Raw genomic sequence first — 19691 nt, 5'->3', positions numbered from 1 at the left:
ATTTAATTTGACTTTCTTGAACCCATAGTACCCTCTTTTGCCTCCAGTCTTTGAATAAGAATTTCTCTCTATCTGGAAAGCTATTTCTTTTCCTCTTTGTGCGATAGATTCCTAACTATTCTCAAGTTCCAGCTTAAACATCAAGTTCCCTTGGGAAAGCTTTTCTTGATCCTTCTAAACAGAGTAAGAAGATATTGCTATTTTCATAAACTGTGTTTTTCTGACCTTAGCACTTAGAGCAGAATGTTTGGCACTTGTGTCCTTCTCCCACTTCTAACCATCCTCTCTCCTCACCCATGGTCAGAAATGAAACCTGGGGATTGGCTTGGTCATGACCAACTCATGAAAACTAATGTGAGGACACTTTGTAAGGTGCTCCAGGGAAAAAGGGAGGTACAGGCACTCAGCATAATAAGGTCAGGGTTATTATTTGATAAGAAATAGATTCAAAGTAATGGTAATAAGAGGAATAAAGTTGATTTGTATACCAGAGAAGGAGGCTTTCAAAATGAAAATAATCCTCATGCTGATGAGTTGTATTTGAATTCAAATGCTTATGAGAAAACCAGCCAAAGCCTGGAATGGGAATCTCACCATTGCTTCTCACTACATCCCCCTACCCCACCCCCAGCACCATGAGACCACCATCTGCCTTTTCCTTGACCTACCCGTGCATTCTTACCCCACTAGGGTCACTGACAGATACTGAAACTAGAGCTTATTCCAATTACTAAACAAAATCAGAAAAAATTGAGGGGGAAGAATCATGAAATTCTATAATGCCCAACATTGAGGAATTTTCAATATATAAGAAAGGACTTAGGGCTTCAATATTCAGAAGGGAGAGATGGCATGTTAGATGGGGATAAGAGGTCTTGGACAAAAAGAGCTATTAAGGTTATATTAATTCATTCATTTACCAAATAGTTACTGAATGCCTACATTATACATCTAGTTCTCAAAGCTCCTTGAACCAAGTTTCTTTGCATGCAGTTCAGAAGGCTTCATAGGCCCCAGGAACTTTTGAAATTCTAGGCAAAATTTTGAGAGTGTTTATTTTTCTAGCAAGACAGTTCACATATTTTGTCAGCATCTCATAGAACTCTATCAGTCTTTGTCTGTTATGGAAAGAATATACAAAATAAAGAATTCCAAGTTGTAGTCTCTGTTTTCAAGATATTTTCAATTTGGCAGATGAAGCAAGTATAAAGCCAACTAAGGTAGAATATTATAATCAATAAATGAGGAGTAAATATAAAAAGTCTTATAATCAATGAAGAGAGAGATCATGTATGTTGGGGAGATAAGGAAAGATTTAGGGAAAAGGTGGGACTAAACTTGAGTAGAAATTATCTTAATTTAAACTGAATAGAAATTATCCAGGTAGACAGAAAGGAGACAGGCATTCCAAATAGATAAAATTATGCTAATAAGTCTCTAAAGTAAGGACAGTTATAGGATGTCCTAATTATGACAAATAGTCTAGTCTGGTTTAACACATGGTTAGCTCTTGGAGTGTTGTGGGGGTCAGAGTATAAAAGGTGGCTTATCTCTAGAATGTGGAGAGCCTTAAGGCCAAGCTGAAGACCTCAGACTTTATCTTTCAGAAAATGCCAATTTTTTTTAAAAAGGGGGAGTGATGACAAACGGAAATTAGACTTTTAAAAATTTTGGTGATTTGAGTGCTTGCCATTGATGCCCTGAGGGTTCAGAAAATGATAACCTACTCAGAAATCTTCCCTGGTGGCTCAGACGGTAAAGCGTCTGTCTACAATGCCTACCATGTGGGAGACCTGGGTTCAATCCCCGGGTCAGGAAGATCTCCTGGAGAAGGCAATGGCAACCCACTCCAGTATTCTTGCCTGGAAAATCCCATGGATGGTGGAACCTGGTAGGCTACAGTCCATGGGGTCGCAAATAGCCCAACATGACTGAGCGACTTCACTTCACTCAGAAATCTACCTCTTGGGTTAGTTCCAGATTATTGCATGTGACTGTCAGCTCTTTTACTAACAAGTAAACAAGTGCTTATTACATATTACACAGATCACAATCTTCAGCAGATTACAGTCCCAGCACACTTGCTGAACAAACTCATAATTAATATGACTGAATGAAAATATTAGCAATGTGCAGTTAGTGCAAAAGATGGAGCACAGATGGCTTTATATTTAACTAATGGCCACTGACTTTTAGTTTGAGTGGAACCAAGTTCCAGGACTTTGTTTTCTCAGAAAAGAGTGGGATTAATTAAATGCATATGTAAATTTCATAAACGAGAGGGGCAATAATTTTGGGTAATACTAGGGTCACAGAAAATGGGGGTAGGTTTAGAGTCTTCTCCCTCATTGAATAAACCTGGGATGATAATAAGGTGCTCTGGAGGAATATGGGAAACAAATGAGAGATCAGTTCTGACTGGCTAGAAAGAAAAGACCTTTGATGCTGAAATTAGGGTCTGATGATCACCTTCATCAGTTAATTCTTTTCCCTGTTTTCTGTTAGCTAAAGGTAGATGTTGGGATGAGGGATTATTTGAGTTACTTTGAGAGTTGCAGCTGAATAAGCCAAATGTTAGAATAAAAGTAGTTTTTTTAGTCCTGAGAATAACCTTGGTGGTGGCTATTTCAGTCTCATAATTTGGAATATGAAACAGTGGAGGCCCAGACAACTTAAGTGGCTTTCAAGAGAACACATGGATAGTAAAGTGAAGAAACAGACCAGAATGACTACTTCACCACTGTATGCATATTGCTTAGGATGGCTGGCACATAGGAAATGCTCGCTAAATATTTGTCCAAGTAATAACTGAATGAACCCTAGGCTTCTGATTCCTTGTAGCAGTTGTTCCACTGTACCATATAAACTATGGGAGATTTAATTAAAAAAGAGTGTCTTTGAGCAACCAGGACCTGGTTGTACCTGTACAATGTCAAAGAATACAGATTATCACAATATAGGTAGATTTCCCTAGAAACATAATCTCACTTTCCATGGTATATTAGTTTTCTAGGGCTGTTATCACAAAGTGCCAAATTCTGGGTGGCTTAACCAACAGAAATTTATTTCCTCAAAGTTATGGAGGCTAGCAGTAAAAGTTAAGGTGTTAGTCGAGTTGATTTCTTCTGAGAGCCGTAAGGGAAGGATCTGTTCCTTGCTTCTATCCTTCGCTTGTAAATGGCTATCTTCTTTCTGTGTCTATACATCATTTTCCCTTTGTCTGTGTCCATTTTCCCCCTTCTTATAAGGACACTCAATATTCATATTGGATTAAGGCCTCACCTATTGACCTCATTTTAATTTGATTACCATTTAAACACTATCTATCCAAATATGGTTACATTCTAAGGCACTGAAGCTTAGGACTTCATCATTTGAAACTTTGGTGGGGGGACATAATTCATAAAACATGGAGACCAACTTTTCCATCACACAGCATAATAAACCCTCAACCCCATTTTCTAGCATCAGCCAAGGTGATGTTAACAGAGCTCCCAGTTTATAGTTAATAAAAGAGTCAATTCCTAGGCAGGTTGATAAGAAGTCCGGGGTCCCCGAGAGGAGGAGAAAGGGGTCTGGGGCTCTCAAAGTGGAGATAGGGGTCTGGAATTCTCAAGGAGGAGGAAAGGACAAACATCTTTTTTTCTCTACATTCCTTAGTCTTAGTCACTTAAAACGTTGTTTTTCTTTGAGCCAGGAACTGATGATTACACAACAAACAACTCAGTTTAAACTCTGTACTAAGGATTATGTAAAAACAATGTATTCTGCTTGAGGACAGTTTCTCCTTCCTGAAAACCTTCTGGCTAATCCTGTTATCTTAAAATGTAAATTATGGGAGTGGGTCTAGTAAGATCTTTACAACCTTAAGACATTCTTTTGATTTATTGTAATAACTAGTTAAAAAGTATATAACTCCTTTAGCTAACGCTAGTGAGGGGGGCATTCTCCATCCCCCTTCTGATATCTGTGTCAGAAGCTTTCTCTGTCCCTTTTTATACTTTAATAAAACTTTGCTATACAAAAGCTCTTGAGTGATCAAGCCTGGTTCCTGGTCCCTGGTAGAGAAGTTAAATCTTCTTCGGAGTTCAGGAATCTGAAGCTGTTCACCTTACGCTATCAGTTAAGCAGCCAATTTCCCAAAAGCCTCAAGGTTCTTCCCATGCATGTACATTATCCTGGTGGAGCAGGAGGGTTGCCTGCCAGCATGTTCTCCTGCCAGCATGCTAAAATAAGAGCCACAGGGCATAGGCTGGCTGATTTTTTTTTTTTTTTTAAAGTACATGCTATTATAATTGTGATGAAACAATACTTTCTTCTTTGGAAATTGGCTCTTTCCTCATCTTGTGAAGTGCTGCAAGAAGTGTGAAGGACTTTGATTATTTTTATCATGGTTATTATGTTGAACTGTCACTTAGATAATGAGTGTGTATTTCAGAAGCATCCTGGGGTTGGGATTTGTAAGGAGGCTCTGGAATGAGTGCCTACTGAGAGGACCCTGGGGAAAGCCAGTGAGGCTCTTTCCAGGGTTTCTGTGAAGATTCTTAGTAAGTAAAAGCATACACTTAAGAGGAAAGTACTTTTGCAGTTAGAAAGCATTTGAAAGAGATGGAACTCCAAGATAGAACCAGGGGATTCCTAAGATTTGTCTTTAGTGGGCATCTGCTATTTGTGTTAAAGTGAGAGAGAAGCTCTTGCTCCTTGAAAAAAGTGCCACCTTACTCTATCAGAATGATACTCAGGAGCCATAGGCTTAGCTTTCTTGTCTCCACCATTGACCAAAATGTTGTATCTATCTTAGAAAATCTTCTCAACCATGACCCTCAAAATTAGAAATGATACTATCTTACATCAGGGCCTTCTTGGATTTATTCCTAGTTACCAAGGTGTGACTATTAAATATAGATTCCAGCAGGTGGAACAGGGGTGTTAGATGATAGTCTGATGCTTTTGGCCTGATTATTATTAAGCACCTTCTGACTAAGTCACCTCATGGATTGTGTTGCTTAAATCAAGAGGTCATTTAATTTTTGTATTGCCGAGCTGAAGTTTCAGGCCATTTTCTTCTATTGGCTTGTCAGATGTCAGAGACCAAGAAGCTGCTGTGTTCTTAGAAGCAAATATTAACAAATACTGGAAGTACCATTATTTATCATGAGCGGTGAGTCGCCACCAGAAAGTGTTACTAAAAAGTATGTGAGATATGGCTGCTTGCTGCTTAAAAGCCAATAAACAGGCCAGGTTGGTAGAAAGCAAAGTGTGCTTTTTTTCAGATTCTGGCAACTGGCAGGGGGGGTGGTGGACGTCTGTCCAAAGGCCGACTGCCCCCACTGGCAACCACTGGGGCAAGAGCTTTTATAGACAGAAGTGAGGGGTGAGGGCAGTATACGCAGAACAGCACAGTCATCTCTGACAGTCATCTTCAAATTGGCATTGATGGTCTGACCAGCATCATGCTGGTTGTTTTAGATAGTTATCTTCAATTCCAGGATCCATTTATGTCCATTTCTTTGAGGCCAGTTGTCAGAATTGTGGCAGCTTATGTCATGGCTAAACTCTGGTCATCATGTAGTTAACCTCTCTACCTGGTGGGGATTTTGGTATCTATAGACCGCTCACAGGATATGGCTCAGAATATTATCTAAAACTCTTGAGAAGGAATTAAAGATCCTTGACTATGCTTCAGTTCAGTAACTCAGTCGTGTCTGACTCTTTGTGACCCCATGGACTGTAGCACGCCAGGCTTCCCTGTCCATCACCAACTCCCGGAGGTTACTCAAACTTATATTCATCAAGTGAGTGATGCCATCCAACCATCTCATCCTCTGTTGTACCCTTTTCCTCCCGCCTTCAGTCTTTCCCCGCATCAGGCCCTTTTCCAATGAGTCAGTTCTTCGCATCAATTGGCCAAAGTATTGAAGCTTCAGCTTCAGCATCAGTCATTCCAATAAATATTCAGGACTGATTTTCTTTAGGATGGACTGGTTTGATCTCCCTGCAGTTCAAGCGACTCTCAAGAGTCTTCTTCAACACCAGATTTGCTGCTGCTGCTGCTAAGTTGCTTCAGTCCTGTCCGACTCTGTGCGACCCCATAGACGGCAGCCCACCAGGCTCCCCTGTCCCTGGGATTCTCCAGGCAAGAACACTGGAGTGGGTTGCCATTTCCTTCTCCAATGCATGAAAGGGAAAAGTGAAAGTGAAGTCGCTCAGTCCTGTCTGACTCTTCACAACTGCATGGACCACAGCCTACCAGGCTCCTCCATCCATGGGATTTTCCAGGCAAGAGTACTGGAGTGGGGTGCCATTGCCTTCTCCACACCAGTGTTAAAAAGCATTAATTCTTCGGCGCTCAGCTTTCTTTATAGTCCAACTCTCAGATCCATACATGACTACTGGAAAAACCATAGCTTTGACTAGATGGACCTTTGTTGGCAAAATAATGTCTCTGCTTTTTAATATGCTGTCTAGGTTGGTCATAGCTTTTCTTCCAAGGAGCAAGAATCTTTTAATTTCATGGCTGCAGTCACCATCTGCAGTGATTTTGGAGCCCAGAAAAATAAAGTCTCTTACTATTTCAATTGTTTCCTCATCTATCTGCCATGAAGTGATGGGACAAGATGCCATGATCTTAATTTTCTGAATATTGAGTTTTAAGCCAGCTTTTTCACTCTCCTCTTTCACTTTCATCAAGAGGCTCTAGTTCTCCTTTGCTTTCTGCCATAAGGGTGGTGTCATTTGCATATCTGAGGTTATTGATATTTCTCCCAGCAATCTTGATTCCAGCTTGTGCTTCCTCCAGCCCAGCATTTCTCATGATGTACTCTGCATCAAGTTAAATAAACAGGGTGACAATACACAGCCTTGACATACTCCTTTCTGGATTTGGAACCAGTCTGTTGTTCCATGTCCAGTTCTAACTGTTGCTTCTTGACCTCCATATAGATTTCTCAGGAGGCAGGTCAGGTGGTCTGGTATTCCCATCTTTTTAAGAATTTTCCACAGTTTATTGTGATCCACACAGTCAAAGGCTTTGGCATAGTCAATAAAGCAGATGTTTTTCTGGAACTCTCTTGCTTTTTCTATGATTCAATTAATGTTGGCAATTTGATCTCTGGTTCCTCTGCCTTTTCTAAATCCAGCTTGAACATGTGGAAGTTCTTGGTTCAACTCAGCAGTGGCCACAGGACTGGAAAAGGTCAGTTTTCATTCCAATCCCAAAGGCAATGCCAAAGAATGCTCGAACTACTGCACAATTGCATTCATCTCACATGCTAGTAAAGTAATGCTCAAAATTCTCCAAGCCAGGCTTCAGCAATACATGAACCGTGAACTTCCAAATGTTCAAGCTGGTTTTAGAAAAGGCAGAGGAACCAGAGATCAAATTGCCAACATCCGCTGGATCATGGAAAAAGCAAGAGAGTTCCAGAAAAACATCTAGTTCTGCTTTATTGACTATGCCAAAGCCTTTGACTGTGTGGATCACAATAAACTGTGGAAAATTCTGAAAGAGATGGGAATATCAGACCACCTGACCTGCCTCTTGAGAAATCTGTATGCAGGTCAGGAAGCAACAGTTAGAACTGGACATGGAACAACAGACTGGTTCCAAATAGGAAAAGGAGCACGTCAAGTATTGTCACCCTGCTTATTTAACTTATATGCAGAGTACATCATGAGAGACGCTGGGCTGGAAGAAGCACAAGCTGGAATCAAGATTGCTGGGAGAAATATCAATAACCTTAGATATGCAGATGACACCACCCTTATGGCAGAAAGTGAAGAGGAACTAAAAAGCCTTTTGATGAAAGTGAAGGAGGAGAGTGAAAAAGTTGGCTTAAAGTTCAACATTCAGAAAACGAAGATCATGGCATCTGGTCCCATCACTTCATGGGAAATAGATGGGGAAACAGTGGAAACAGTGTCAGACTTTATTTTTCTGGGCTCCAAAATCACTGCAGATGGTGACTGCAGCCATGAAATGAAAAGACACTTACTCCTTGGAAGGAAAGTTATGACCAACCTAGATAGCATATTCAAAAGCAGAGACATTACTTTGTGAACAAAGGTCCGTCTAGTCAAGGCTATGGTTTTTCCTGTGGTCATGTATGGATGTGAGAGTTGGACGGTGAAGAAAGCTGAGCACTGAAGAATTGATGCTTTTGAACTGTGGTGTTGGAGAAGACTCTTGAGAGTCCCTTGGACTGCAAGAAGATCCAACCAGTCCATCCTAAAGATCAGTCCTGGTTGTTCATTGGAAGGACTGACGCTGAAGCTGAAACTCCAATACTTTGGCCACTTTGTGTGAAGAGGTGACTCACTGGGAAAGACCCTAATGCTGGGAAGGATTGGAGGCAGGAGGAGAAGGGGACAACAGAGGATGAGATGGCTGGATGGCATCACCGACTTGATGGACACGGGTTTGGGTGGACTCTAGGAGTTGGTGATGGACAGGGAGGCCTGGCATGCTGTGATTCATGGGGTCACAATAAGTCGGACATGCCTGAGCAACTGAACAGAACTGAACTGAAGCCTGGCTTGGAGAATTTTGAGCATTACTTTGCTGGCATGTGAGATGAGTACAATTGTGCGGTAGTCTGAACATTCTTTGGCATTGCCTTTCTTTGGCTTGGAATGAAAACTCACCTAATAACTACCTTATTATTATTTGGTCTCCTTTGACTGTTGTCCTTTGTTTCTATGTGTTCTCATTTCTCTGATTAAACTTCTTTGACCAAAGTTTTCCACAAGCAAAAGGCAGGACATGGGGGTGGGGCGGGGGGAAGGGCCATAGGGCCCTGCTCCATTTTAAAAGGACAAAGACAGCTGCAGAGTCAAGAATAAAAATACTTGGAAAAAGAATCCTAACTTGGTGGAAATAATATAGCATTCACTCTAATAGTCAAAAAAATGGTTGTGGAGAATAGAGGTTTTTTTTTTTTTTTTCTTTTTCACAACTAGACATCAATTAATAGTAAACAAAACCCTTAAATGACTGGAAAGTTACGTCAGTTCCCAGACCATTAAATCTTGAGTTATGGTTTGATGCACAGTTAAAACAGACAAAAATAATTGCCAAAATATTTATTATTATTATTTTTTACACAGTCCAATTATTTTAACATGTCTCCAAGGTAGTATCAGTAGGGCTCAAAGGATTGTGGGCTGACAGGGCTTGTCAAAGGGCCTCTAGGGACTTGCCCTTCTGTCCACAAAACTTCCCTTTTCCCCACCCCCAAATGCTCTGTGATCTCTTGTTGGCTCTAGAGCAAGACAGATGTTTACAGGATCCTGAGCAGGTCCCTTTTCAGCTAAAATTAACAAAGGCAGTAATATTCTCAAGCTCATCCAACACTGGGGGAAAGGAACTGAATGCTACAGACTACAGCAGACATGGTTTTAAAGTTTGAGCTCTGGAGTTGTTTGAGAAACACCTTGCTTTTGCTTCATGATATTTTAAGTATTTATGGAGTTAAATGTAAAAGAAATCTAATTCCAAGTCTTATAGATATTTCTTCCAATTACGGGCTGAATTCAGTGACTCTTTCTGGAGAAGCCATTCCTCCTGCACTATTCAGGGGTTTTTGGAAAAATTCAGTCCCCTTGCAGAATCTGTGCTAATTATGCCACAAAAAGTGGGATGCTATTTGGAGAGAAATATTAGCATAATTTAGGCCCAGAAAGAAATATCAACTTGAACATAAAAAATATCTGAGCTCTCTACAAGATGGGTCAATAAAAAAGCTGACCCATTCTTTTGAATCTCAAATGGACATACTATCTTTGTTACTTCTGAAAGCAATGAATGAACGTGTTCCCCAAACAAAATTCCTTAAACAAATTAAATGGCTTTTATGGTTTTTAAAAATGCACACCACATCTGCACCAAAGAGCAAAGACATCCTAAAGAACTATTTAAGAAAGAATAAAAGGCAGAAGTACAAAGCACATGAAAAAGTACAGATTAAGATTTTGTAAAAAAGAGTTATTCTAACACCAGAGTTTTCCCACAACCAGAGTCATTTGGTACTCAGTGATTCTCATTTTCCTTTGCTCGAAGCTTCGGCAGGTGTCGGGATTTGGCAGCATCTCTTTAAGGGCGGTACTGGGATCTCTGCTCTTGGATGTACTCGTAGAGCGGACTGGAGCGCACTGGGGCACTGGCAAACTGCCGCTTGCCAGCCTCCAGGACCTGCCGGCGGCCCTTGTCTTCCTCCCACACTTGGCGGCGGCTCTGCTGCACGTCGCGCTCTTGGCGAAGCCTCTGCTCCTCCTGCTGCTGGCGGCGGAGCTGTTCTTCTTCCCGGAATTTCCTCTCCTGCTCCTGGCGGCGTCTCTGCTCTTCTTGCCTCAATTCTTGTTCCTGACGACGCCTCTTCTCCTCCCTAGCAAACTGCTCCTCCGCCCGGTACTGCTGGTCTAGCTGCTGCCGGCGCCTCAGCTCTTCCTGCTCCTCGCGGTGCAGCTGCTCTTCTTGCTCGAGGAGCTTCCTGTCCTGCTCCTGGACGCGGCGCTTCTCTTCCTCTCGCTCGCGCTGGAGGCTCTGCTCTTCCTCGAGGAACTTCCTGTCTCTCTGCCTCTGACGTCGCTGTTCTTCCTCTTGCTCGGCGCGCCTCAGTTGTTCCTCCTGGGAGAAGACCCCCTCAAGTTCCTGACGGCGCAGCTGCTGTTCTTCCCTTTCTCTGAGGAGCTGTTCTTCTTGGAACTTTCTGTCGCGCTCCTGGCGGCGCAGTTCTTCTCTATGCTGCAGGAGTTGTTCTTCCTCACGGAACTTTCTGTCGCGCTCCTGGCGAAGTTGTGGCTCGCGCTCCTGGCGGCGCAGTCCTTCTCTTTGCTGCAGGAGCTGTTCTTCCTCACGGAACTTTCTGTCGCGCTCCTGGCGGCGCAGCTGTTCTTCCCTTTCTTGCAGGAGCTGTTCCTCCTCACGGAACTTTCTGTCGCGCTCCTGGCGGCGCAGCTGTTCTTCCCGTTCTTGCAGGAGCTGTTCCTCCTCACGGAACTTTCTGTCGCGTTCCCGGCGAAATTGTGGCTCGCGCTCCTGGCGGCGCAGTTCTTCTCTTTGCTGCAGGAGCTGTTCTTCCTCACGGAACTTTCTGTCGCGCTCCTGGCGGCGCAGCTGTTCTTCCCTTTCTTGCAGGAGCTCTTCCTCCTCACGGAACTTTCTGTCGCGCTCCTGGCGGCGCAGCTTTTCCTTTTCTTGCAGGAGCTGTTCCTCCTCACGGAACTTTCTGTCGCGTTCCTGGCGGCGCAACTGTTGTTCCCTTTCCTGCAGGAGCTTTTCCTCCTCATGGAACTTTCTGTCGCGTTCCTGGCGAAGTTGTGGCTCGCGCTCCTGGCGGCGCAGTTCTCTTTCCTGCAGGAGCTGTTCCTCCTCACGGAACTTTCTGTCGCGCTCCTGGCGGCGCAGTTCTTCTCTTTCCTGCAGGAGCTGTTCCTCCTCACGGAACTTCCTGTCGCGCTCCTGGCGGCGCAGCTGTTCTTCCCGTTCTTGCAGGAGGTGTTCGCGTTCCTGACGGCGCAGTTCTTTTCTTTCCTGCAGGAGCTGTTCCTCCTCACGGAACTTTCTGTCGCGTTCCTGGCGGCGCAGCTGTTCTTCCCTTTCTCTCAGGAGCTGTTCTTCGCGGAATTTTCTGTTTCGTTCTTGGCGTAGCTGTTGCTCGCGTTCCAGGAGGCGCAGCTGCTGTTCCTCTTTGCGGAACTTTCTGTCGCGTTCCTGGCGGCGCAGCTGTTCTTCCCTTTCCTGCAGGAGATGCTCTTCCTCACGGAATTTTCTGTCTCGTTCCTGGCGGCTCAGTTGTTCTTCCTCGCGGAATTTTCTATCTCGCTCCTGGCGTAGCTGTTGCTCGCCTTCCAGGCGGCGGAACTTTCTGTCTTCTTCCAGATAGCGTATTTTCTCCTCTCTTTCCCCTTTCAGCAGCTGTTCTTCCTCTTGGAATTTCCTATCTCGCCTTTCGGTTTCCTTTTGCTGCTCTCGCTCCAGCAGTTGTTCAGCTGGGAATTGCCTGTCACGCTTTTGCCGGCTCCTCCTCTCTTGTTCGCGTTCTCTTTTCTCTTCTTGTTCATCCTGCAGGGGGCGCCGATCCTGCTGGAATTGACTCTCCTGCACCCGGGAATCATCCAGTTGCCAGCTCTTTTCTTTGTTCTCTCGGTGTTTGGCGTAAACCCTGTTATTACGAACTTCATTTTGGTGCTGATCCTCATCCCGGAATTGCCTCTTCCTGTCCAGGCGCTGCAGCTCCTCCTCCTCTAGCTGTCTCTCGAGCTCCTGGCGCCTCCTCTTCTCACATTCCTCTCTCTGCAGCTGCTGCTCCTCTCTGTGCAGTCGCTCTTCCTCCCGCAGCAGCTCCTCTTCCCGATATTGTCTTTCCCGCTCTTGGCGCCTCTTCTCTCTCTGCAGCTGCTCCTCTTCCCGCTGCAGCTCCACCTTCTCTAGATACTGTCTCTCGCGCCCCTGAAGCCTCTTCTCGCGTTCCTCTCTCAGCAGCTGCTTCTCTCTCAGCAGTCGGTCTTCCTCCCGCTGCAGCTCCTCCTCCTCGAGATACTTCCTCTCGAGCACCTGGCGCCTCTTCTCGCGTTCCTCTCTCTGCAGCTGCTCCTTCTCTCTCTGCAGTCGCTCTTCCTGCCGCTGCAGCTCCTCCTTCTCGAGATACTGCCTGTCACGCTCCTGGCGCCTCTTCTCGTGTTCCTCTCTCTGCAGCTGCTCCTCTTCCTGCAGCTCCACTTTCTCTAGATACTGCCTCTCGCGCTCCTGGCGCCTCTTCTCGAGTTCCTCCCTCAGCAGCTGCTCCTTCTCTCTCTGCAATCGCTCTTCCTGCCGCTGCAGCTCCTCCTTCTCGAGGTACTGCCTCTCGCGCTCCTGGCGCCTCTTCTCTCGTTCCTCTCTCTGCAGCTGCTCCTCCTCCTGCAGCTCCACTTTCTCTAAATACTGCTTCTTGGGCTCCTGGTGCCTCTTCTCGCGTTTCTCTCTCTGAAGCTGCTCCTCTCTCTGCACCTGCTCCTCCTCCTGCTTTAGTCGCTCTTCCTCCCTCTGCAGCTCCACTTCCCGATACTGCCTTTCTCGCTCCTGGCGCCTCTTCTCCCGCTGCAGCTGCTCCTCTTCAAGCCGCAGCTGCCCTTCCTCCCTCACCTGCTCCCGTTGAGCTGGCTTGGCGTACAGTGTGTAGCGGCGTCTCTGGCTTTCCTCCTCTAGTTGCCACTTCCAGTTTTGGTCGTAGCGCTGCTCTTCCTTGCGTCGTTGCCTCTCCTGGTCTTCTTGAAGGCTCTGCACCTCCTCGCGGATCTGCTGCTCCTGCTGTCTCTCGAGCAGCTCCTGCTCCTTGCGCCGCAGCTCCTGCTCCCGCCTCTCCTGTTCCAAGAGCCGCTCCTCGCGCCCGCGCCTCTGCTTTTGCAGTTGCTGCTCTTCCTCCAGACGCTCCCTCTGGAGCTCCTGAGTCTCCCGCCTTTGGAGCTGCACTTCTTCCTGGCGCTCCCGCAGCTCTCCTCTTTGCCGCTGTTGCTGTTCCACCTGGAGGCGCTGTCGTTCCCGTTGCTCCTGCCTCTCGAAACTTTGCTCTCGGCTCAGAAGCTCCTCTGGCTCCCGACCCTTGGGCCTTTGCTGCAGCTCTTCCTCCTCACCACACTCTTCTTGTTTTCTCCTTTGCAGCCTCTGCTCACGTCTTACTTGCTGCTCCCTCAGCTCCTCTTCCTCAGCGAGCTCCTCCAGTTCCTGCCTCTTCAGCCTGCGTTCTTCTAGTTGTCTGTTTTGGGGCTCGAATCTCCTTTGGTCTTCCCTCCTGCGATCTTGTAACGGGTTTCCCTTTCCCTCACACTTGGCTTCCTTCTCATTTAGCCCCGAGGCCTGGCCGAGAGCATAATAACAAGCTGCAGCCACTTTGAAAACGATCGCGAGGAATTCATGGAAATCGATGAGCCCGTCACGGTCGCGATCCTGAAGTTCCAGGACCAGGTCTACCGTTTCTGGGTCGTGTGGTCTCTGAAAAAGAAATCAAAACTTTTACAATGTACTATTTACAGGTAGTAAACTTCCACACACACACTGCATATTTTATAATATGTTGGTACTCAAAAGACATTAAGAACAATTAGAGAAACAGTTGTATGGAGTCTTGTCCGCATGTAAAACGTGAACAACCTAATTTTAAAGCATACATTCATTGGAAATTTTTGCGTCTTATAATTTAATACTGATCAAAAGAATACAAGTTATAGCTGGATAAATAAGAATGAATTCATCCTCAAGAGAGAAAGCAGTGGAAATGTATGAAGATTTGCAGCAGCCATTTATGTCTGAAATAGCCAGTATGCTGATTTGATTTTTATCCCATGTTTGAAAACAGAACAAAACATTTGCAGAAATGCCATTTTACTAGAGAAGAGCCTGATTAAATAATTAAGTAACTAATTAATTACCTTCAGACTCAGACATGAATGGGGAATATGGTGTAGAACTGTCATGGCTATAAATGAATATAAAGTCACCATTCCTTGCTCTGGTCTTTCCTGAGAAGAAATTTCATAGCTCTAAATCAGTAGAGAAATTTCCTTTTCTTGTTATTTCTTACCCGAAGGATATCTCCAAATTCCCTCTCAAGGAGATTCTTCAGGTCTTTCTTGCTTAGTGTTGTCCCATCACAATCATGTGAGGCATATTGATTGAAAATTTTAGTGATATTAAAGATGCTTCTCAGAAGTGGAGACATTTTTTTCTTCCTTCAAATTCAAGTAAACCTAGAACAATAAAATTGGATTCAGAATAAAACTCTGTTTCTGATCTTGGGGAGGCTTTCTCCACAGTTTCAGGCAGATCCCTAAATAATTTGACTTTACCAAAGTATTTTCAACTGGGACTTTCAAAGCATTTTAAAATCTTTGAATATGGCTCAGTTGGTAAAGAATCTGCCTGCAACACAGGAGACCCTGGTTCGATCCCTGGGTGGGGAAGATCCCCTGGAGAAGGAAATGGCAACCCATTCCAGTACTCTTGCCTGGAGAGTTACAAGGAAAAGGAGCCAGTCAGGCTACAGTTCATGGGATCACAAGGCTTTGGACACGACTGACTGACATTCACTTTCATGTAGTGCTTATAAAAGGGAAGAGATTCTGAAAAATTTCAAGCCAGGCACGCATCTCAGGCTATCCTGTAGTTAGCTTTTGATTTTCTACCCAGTTTGTATTATCCATATCCTTTCTCTTTCTTCCTATTCCCTAGTGTTTTTCAAATCAGACTGAAGATTGTAGATATTTAGATTTGATAGGTTGCTACTCAAGAATTTTCCTCTAAGACTGAGCAAAGCGGCTACGTGAAAACCAAAAAGTGAAGGATCTTAAAATGGATAAGTAAACCTAATTGTAGCAGCAAAACTGGAACAATAAAAAGGGGATGTGGATTAGTTCCTAACTGTATATAGTCCTTTAGAGATCTAGAAGTATAATTTGTAAGTCACCAGCTCTTAAGTACTACTTCCTAGTCAAAGGTGGTATTGTAATATTTAGATATATCAATGCAGAAAACAAAGTTCATATTATTAGCCTTAATTCTTATGTATTACAAGTATTCAATCATTGTAAGTTTCTGTTAGGTGCTTTCTGATTGGCTGCCAGATTTGGTGAGTCAGACTGAACCTGGAAAGCTGGCTTCTTTAGTTGCTTCTCAACTTCAATACCTCAGGTACCATAACCACATGAGCATAGTCCATATTGGGTAGAAGCAATATAAAGAAGAGAACTGAGGGCTGGCAAACTTTTTTTAGGAAGATGAGCCACATCAGTCATATATGACCATCCTCCAACCCCTAATGTCCAAACAAACTTATAGAGTTAAGTGCTCCATAGAAAGATGGCATGGAGTTAGTAGGAATTAGGTATATCTGTCGGAGAAGGCAATGGCACCCCACTCCAGTACTCTTGCCTGGAAAATCCCATGGACGGAGGAGCCTGGTAGGCTGCAGTCCATGGGGTCGCTAAGAGTCAGGCACAACTGAGCGACTTCACTTTCACTTTTCACTTTCATGCATTGGAGAAGGAAATGGCAACCCACTCCAGTGTTCTTGCCTGGAGAATCCCAGGGATGGGGGAGCCTAGTGGGCTGCTGTCTATGGGGTCGCACAGAGTCGGACACGACTAAAGTGACTTAGCAGCAGTAGGAGCAGGTATATCTGTAAGATACTGATGCTAACTGTCACATAGACCCTCCTTAACCCCCCCCAACATCTACAACAGCTGGAAAATGAAGAATCGTACAGAAGAACATGATCCCACCGAATGGGACTTACCCACTTCACCAGAGGAAGAGGTCAAGTGCTCGCTGACACTGCTGGCAGGTGTACTGAACAGCTGGGAGCTGGGCCTTTTATAGAGGTTTTAATTGTGCCCTGAAGAACAACTTAGAAAGGAGACACCCACTCTGTGGGATGGCCTGATTCATTTCTAACCAAGCCCAGCTCCACCTTTGTCTCCACGAATGACTTGTTTATCTTGCTGTTTGCTCACGTAGCTCTTTGGCACGAGGTTCACAGACCTTTCTTCCTGACAGAGTACTGGCTCCACCTAACATGAAAGGATAGAATATTTGGCAGAATCTCTATTTTTCCTTAATTGTTAAAATTAAATAAATTCATGTTCAGAATCTTAGTTAATTGCAATTTCATTACAAAGTAGTGACCTGTAAACCATTTACTTTATAAAAGATATAAATTCTAGGCTGAGGTTAAACAGAAATTTTGGCATAAACTAATGAGACCCAGATGATTTCTTTCCGGGATATGACAGTCCATGGGGAACTGCCTGAGGCCATTCCAGGTCAACAAGAGTTTGTAAGGAACTAGTTTTAATTTCTTCTCTAAAAATGCTGGTGGGAAAACATTTATATCTATATTCTTTAGTCTTATGATTTTCCTACAGATTGGAGATCATGTCCTTAGTAAATAATTTTTAAGGGTACTTAAAAATATGTTTTCATCAAATTGTTCATAAGAGAACTTTAAATCTGTGAAATGTTATTATTAGTGATATTCTATCTAAATGAAATTTGCTCATTTCTGTTCTCATTAGCATATTGATGCCCCTGGAGGAAAAGAGCTGGTGTAATGCATTATTGTAGATATAGTCATCTTGTTCAGCCCCAGTTACTGATGATTATGACACCTAAACACTTAAGTCTGGCTCTCGTGGAAGCACATTAAGGTAATCAGTCATTCTGACCCATTATGTTTGTCAGGGGTTTCTCAACTCTGGTGATCATTTGCAAATATCAGCATTGTTTTATTGTAAGAACCTGAATTTTATCCCTGGTTGACTCTCACCCTTACATTTCAGACAGTATGAAACTTTGGTTTGTAATAGGTTTATGGAGACTATTAAATGATTCAGTGGTTTTTGGCATTTCTCTCTCTTCCTTTGTCCAACAGAGGCAAGTATAGGTTTTTTGAATTTTGATGAGACTTTGTAGGATCCTCCAATGGGATATGAAGATTTGGGACCTGAGTCCTGATGGCTGTATTTTAATGTTCAAGTTGGTCTGAATGATAGTGATCTTGAATTCAATTCATCCCTTCCCTTGTTGCTATCCTGGAAGTGGGGTGAAGAGGAAAGTGGAATTGATTGGCAATGGGAAGACAGTTGTAAGCCTGGTTCAATTTTTCATCCTTAAGGACTTCAGCATCAATGTCTGTGATCTAAAGGTTCTCTTAGAACTGTCACCACTTCTTGGACTCAGCAAACTTGCTGTAGCAGCTCCTTAGTGAAGAATGAAGATATCTCTTTTTGACTTCTATTTAGGGTTTTATAGAGTTCTCTTCGGAGAAGGCAGTGGCACCCCACTCCAGTACTCTTGCCTGGGAAATCCCATGGATGGAGGAGCCTGATAGGCTACAGTCCACGGGGCCGCTAAGAGTTGGACACGACTGAGCGACTTCACTTTCACTTTTCACTTTCATGCATTGGAGAAGGAAACGGCAACCCACTCCAGTGTTCTTGCCTGGAGAATCCCAGGGACAGAGGAGCCTGGTGGGCTTCCATCTGTGGGGTCACACAGAGTCGGACACGACTGACGTGACTTAGCAGCAGCAGCAGCAGAGTTCTCTTAATCTTTGAATTCTAAGATGGAATCATCATGAGCACTATATACACTGTAACCACAAACCATCACAGAACCTCTGTATCTCACAGAGGGTAATAGCCCTTTTTATGGGTGTCTTTCAAGGAGTTCCCTTGACAAACCTTGCCTTATGTCTGATTCTGTTTTTATCTGCTTGTGTGATCTGTTACGGGACCTCAGCCCAGGTGGTGGGATGCATTTGTATGATTTCATTACACTTCTATAGTCAATACACTCAAAAAAGGACTGGACATTTATTAGGTTCTAAGAGAATAAAGGGAAAATATTAATCATCTAGTGGATCTTTCCTGTAGCTCAGACGGTAAAGAATCTGCTTGCAATGCAAGAGACCTGGGTTTGATCCACTCCAGTATTCTTGCCTGGAGAATCACATAGACAGAGGAGCCTGGTGGGCTATCTTCTGTGGGGTTACAAAGAGTCGGACATGACTGAGCAACTCACACATCAATCATCTAAAAGAGTTGAACAAGAAGAAACAAATATAGAAGCAAACCCAAAAGGAAGATGCTTCTGAACATCCTTGAGAAAGTTGTTGCAATTGTATTCACAGTAACAGAAAAAACTCTTCACCACTCTGAATGAATCTAAATCTTAAATTCAGTGGTGGCTCTCTTCAGTTCAGTTCAGTCACTCAGTCCGACTCTTTTCGACCCCATGGACCATAGCCTTCCAGGCTCCTCTGTCCATGGGATTCTCCAGGAAAGCATACTGGAGTGGATTGCCATTCCCTTCTCAGTTCAGTGGCTCTCTTACCTACTTTGTTTAAAGTCAGTACAATGTGAGAGAAAATATTTAAAAACCTGAACACACCTAAGAGAACTAGCCTCTCTTCCTTGCTGTTCTCAGTCCATTATCAGAAACACTGTAAACAGGTTCAAACGCTAAATTGTAAAATCAAATTTGATATTCTAATGAAGTGATCCTCATTGTTATATAATGTTCTTGTATTTAAGAGTGTCATTAGTTTACAATATTATTTTAAAAGGACCTCCTGACATAATGCTTAGATAGGAAATGATTTTCTTTGCTTTCTCATTCCTTAAAAGGTTGGTAAATGTCAGAGAATGTAGAAAATTATCAATTCCTAACTTATTCATTCATTTTATTTTTTTTTAAAGACCAACTTGGAATCCTTGAAATGTGGCAATGTCACTCATTGTGATTCATTAAAAAATTTTTTTTAAATCACCTGAAGATCTCTATATTCTTTGTAGGCAAAAAGTCTCTTTATATTTATTTTATAGACTGGAGACTGAGAGGTCAGAGAATGTCAGTGACTGGCCCAAGAATGATCCAAGTGCCTGTGCTCAGTTCTGCAAAAATGTTCCTTTTTATCAAGGGTTAATGATGGTAAGTTCAGAGCGCAGCTGCAGTGTTGTACTGTTTCTTGGCTTTGAGATTTGAACTCTTTAAGAAGAATTGAAAAGAGATTATAAACTTATATCACTCAGATGCTTTATAATTATTAGATCAATCACGAAGCCTCATCTATGCTAAAATCTTTGGATGTGGAGCTCTGTTGGAGTAACAGACAGAGAACTGAGATGGTCTTAGGTTTTTCCAGAGATAGAGACCACAG

General features: G+C 43.6%; 1 protein-coding gene across 1 annotated transcript; it reads right to left on the bottom strand.

The window, feature by feature from the left end:
* Positions 1-9066: 9066 nt before the first annotated feature.
* On the bottom strand, positions 9067-16456 carry LOC113886772 (trichohyalin-like). Its single transcript, XM_027533233.1, has 3 exons — positions 16269-16456; positions 14559-14724; positions 9067-13969 (listed from the first exon to the last, which is right to left on the bottom strand). The coding sequence occupies exons 2-3, from the start codon at positions 14694-14696 to the stop codon at positions 10091-10093; spliced, it is 4017 nt and encodes a 1338-aa protein (XP_027389034.1). The 5' UTR covers positions 14697-14724; positions 16269-16456; the 3' UTR covers positions 9067-10090.
* Between the last annotated feature and the right edge of the window lie 3235 nt (positions 16457-19691).

Source organism: Bos indicus x Bos taurus, chromosome 3 (genome assembly GCF_003369695.1).
Source record: "Bos indicus x Bos taurus breed Angus x Brahman F1 hybrid chromosome 3, Bos_hybrid_MaternalHap_v2.0, whole genome shotgun sequence".
Lineage (NCBI taxonomy): Eukaryota > Metazoa > Chordata > Mammalia > Artiodactyla > Bovidae > Bos > Bos indicus x Bos taurus.
Note: the sequence above shows the minus strand (reverse complement) of the source record. Positions and strands in the feature narration are given on the sequence as shown.

Excerpts from the sequence above, each read along its gene's own strand:
- LOC113886772 (XM_027533233.1), bottom strand. The coding sequence starts at position 14,696 with ATGTCTCCACTTCTGAGAAGCATCTTTAATATCACTAAAATTTTCAAT. Across the intron at positions 13,970-14,558 it reads AATTTGGAGATATCCTTCGG|AGACCACACGACCCAGAAAC; the intron begins GTAAGAAATAAC and ends TTTCTTTTTCAG.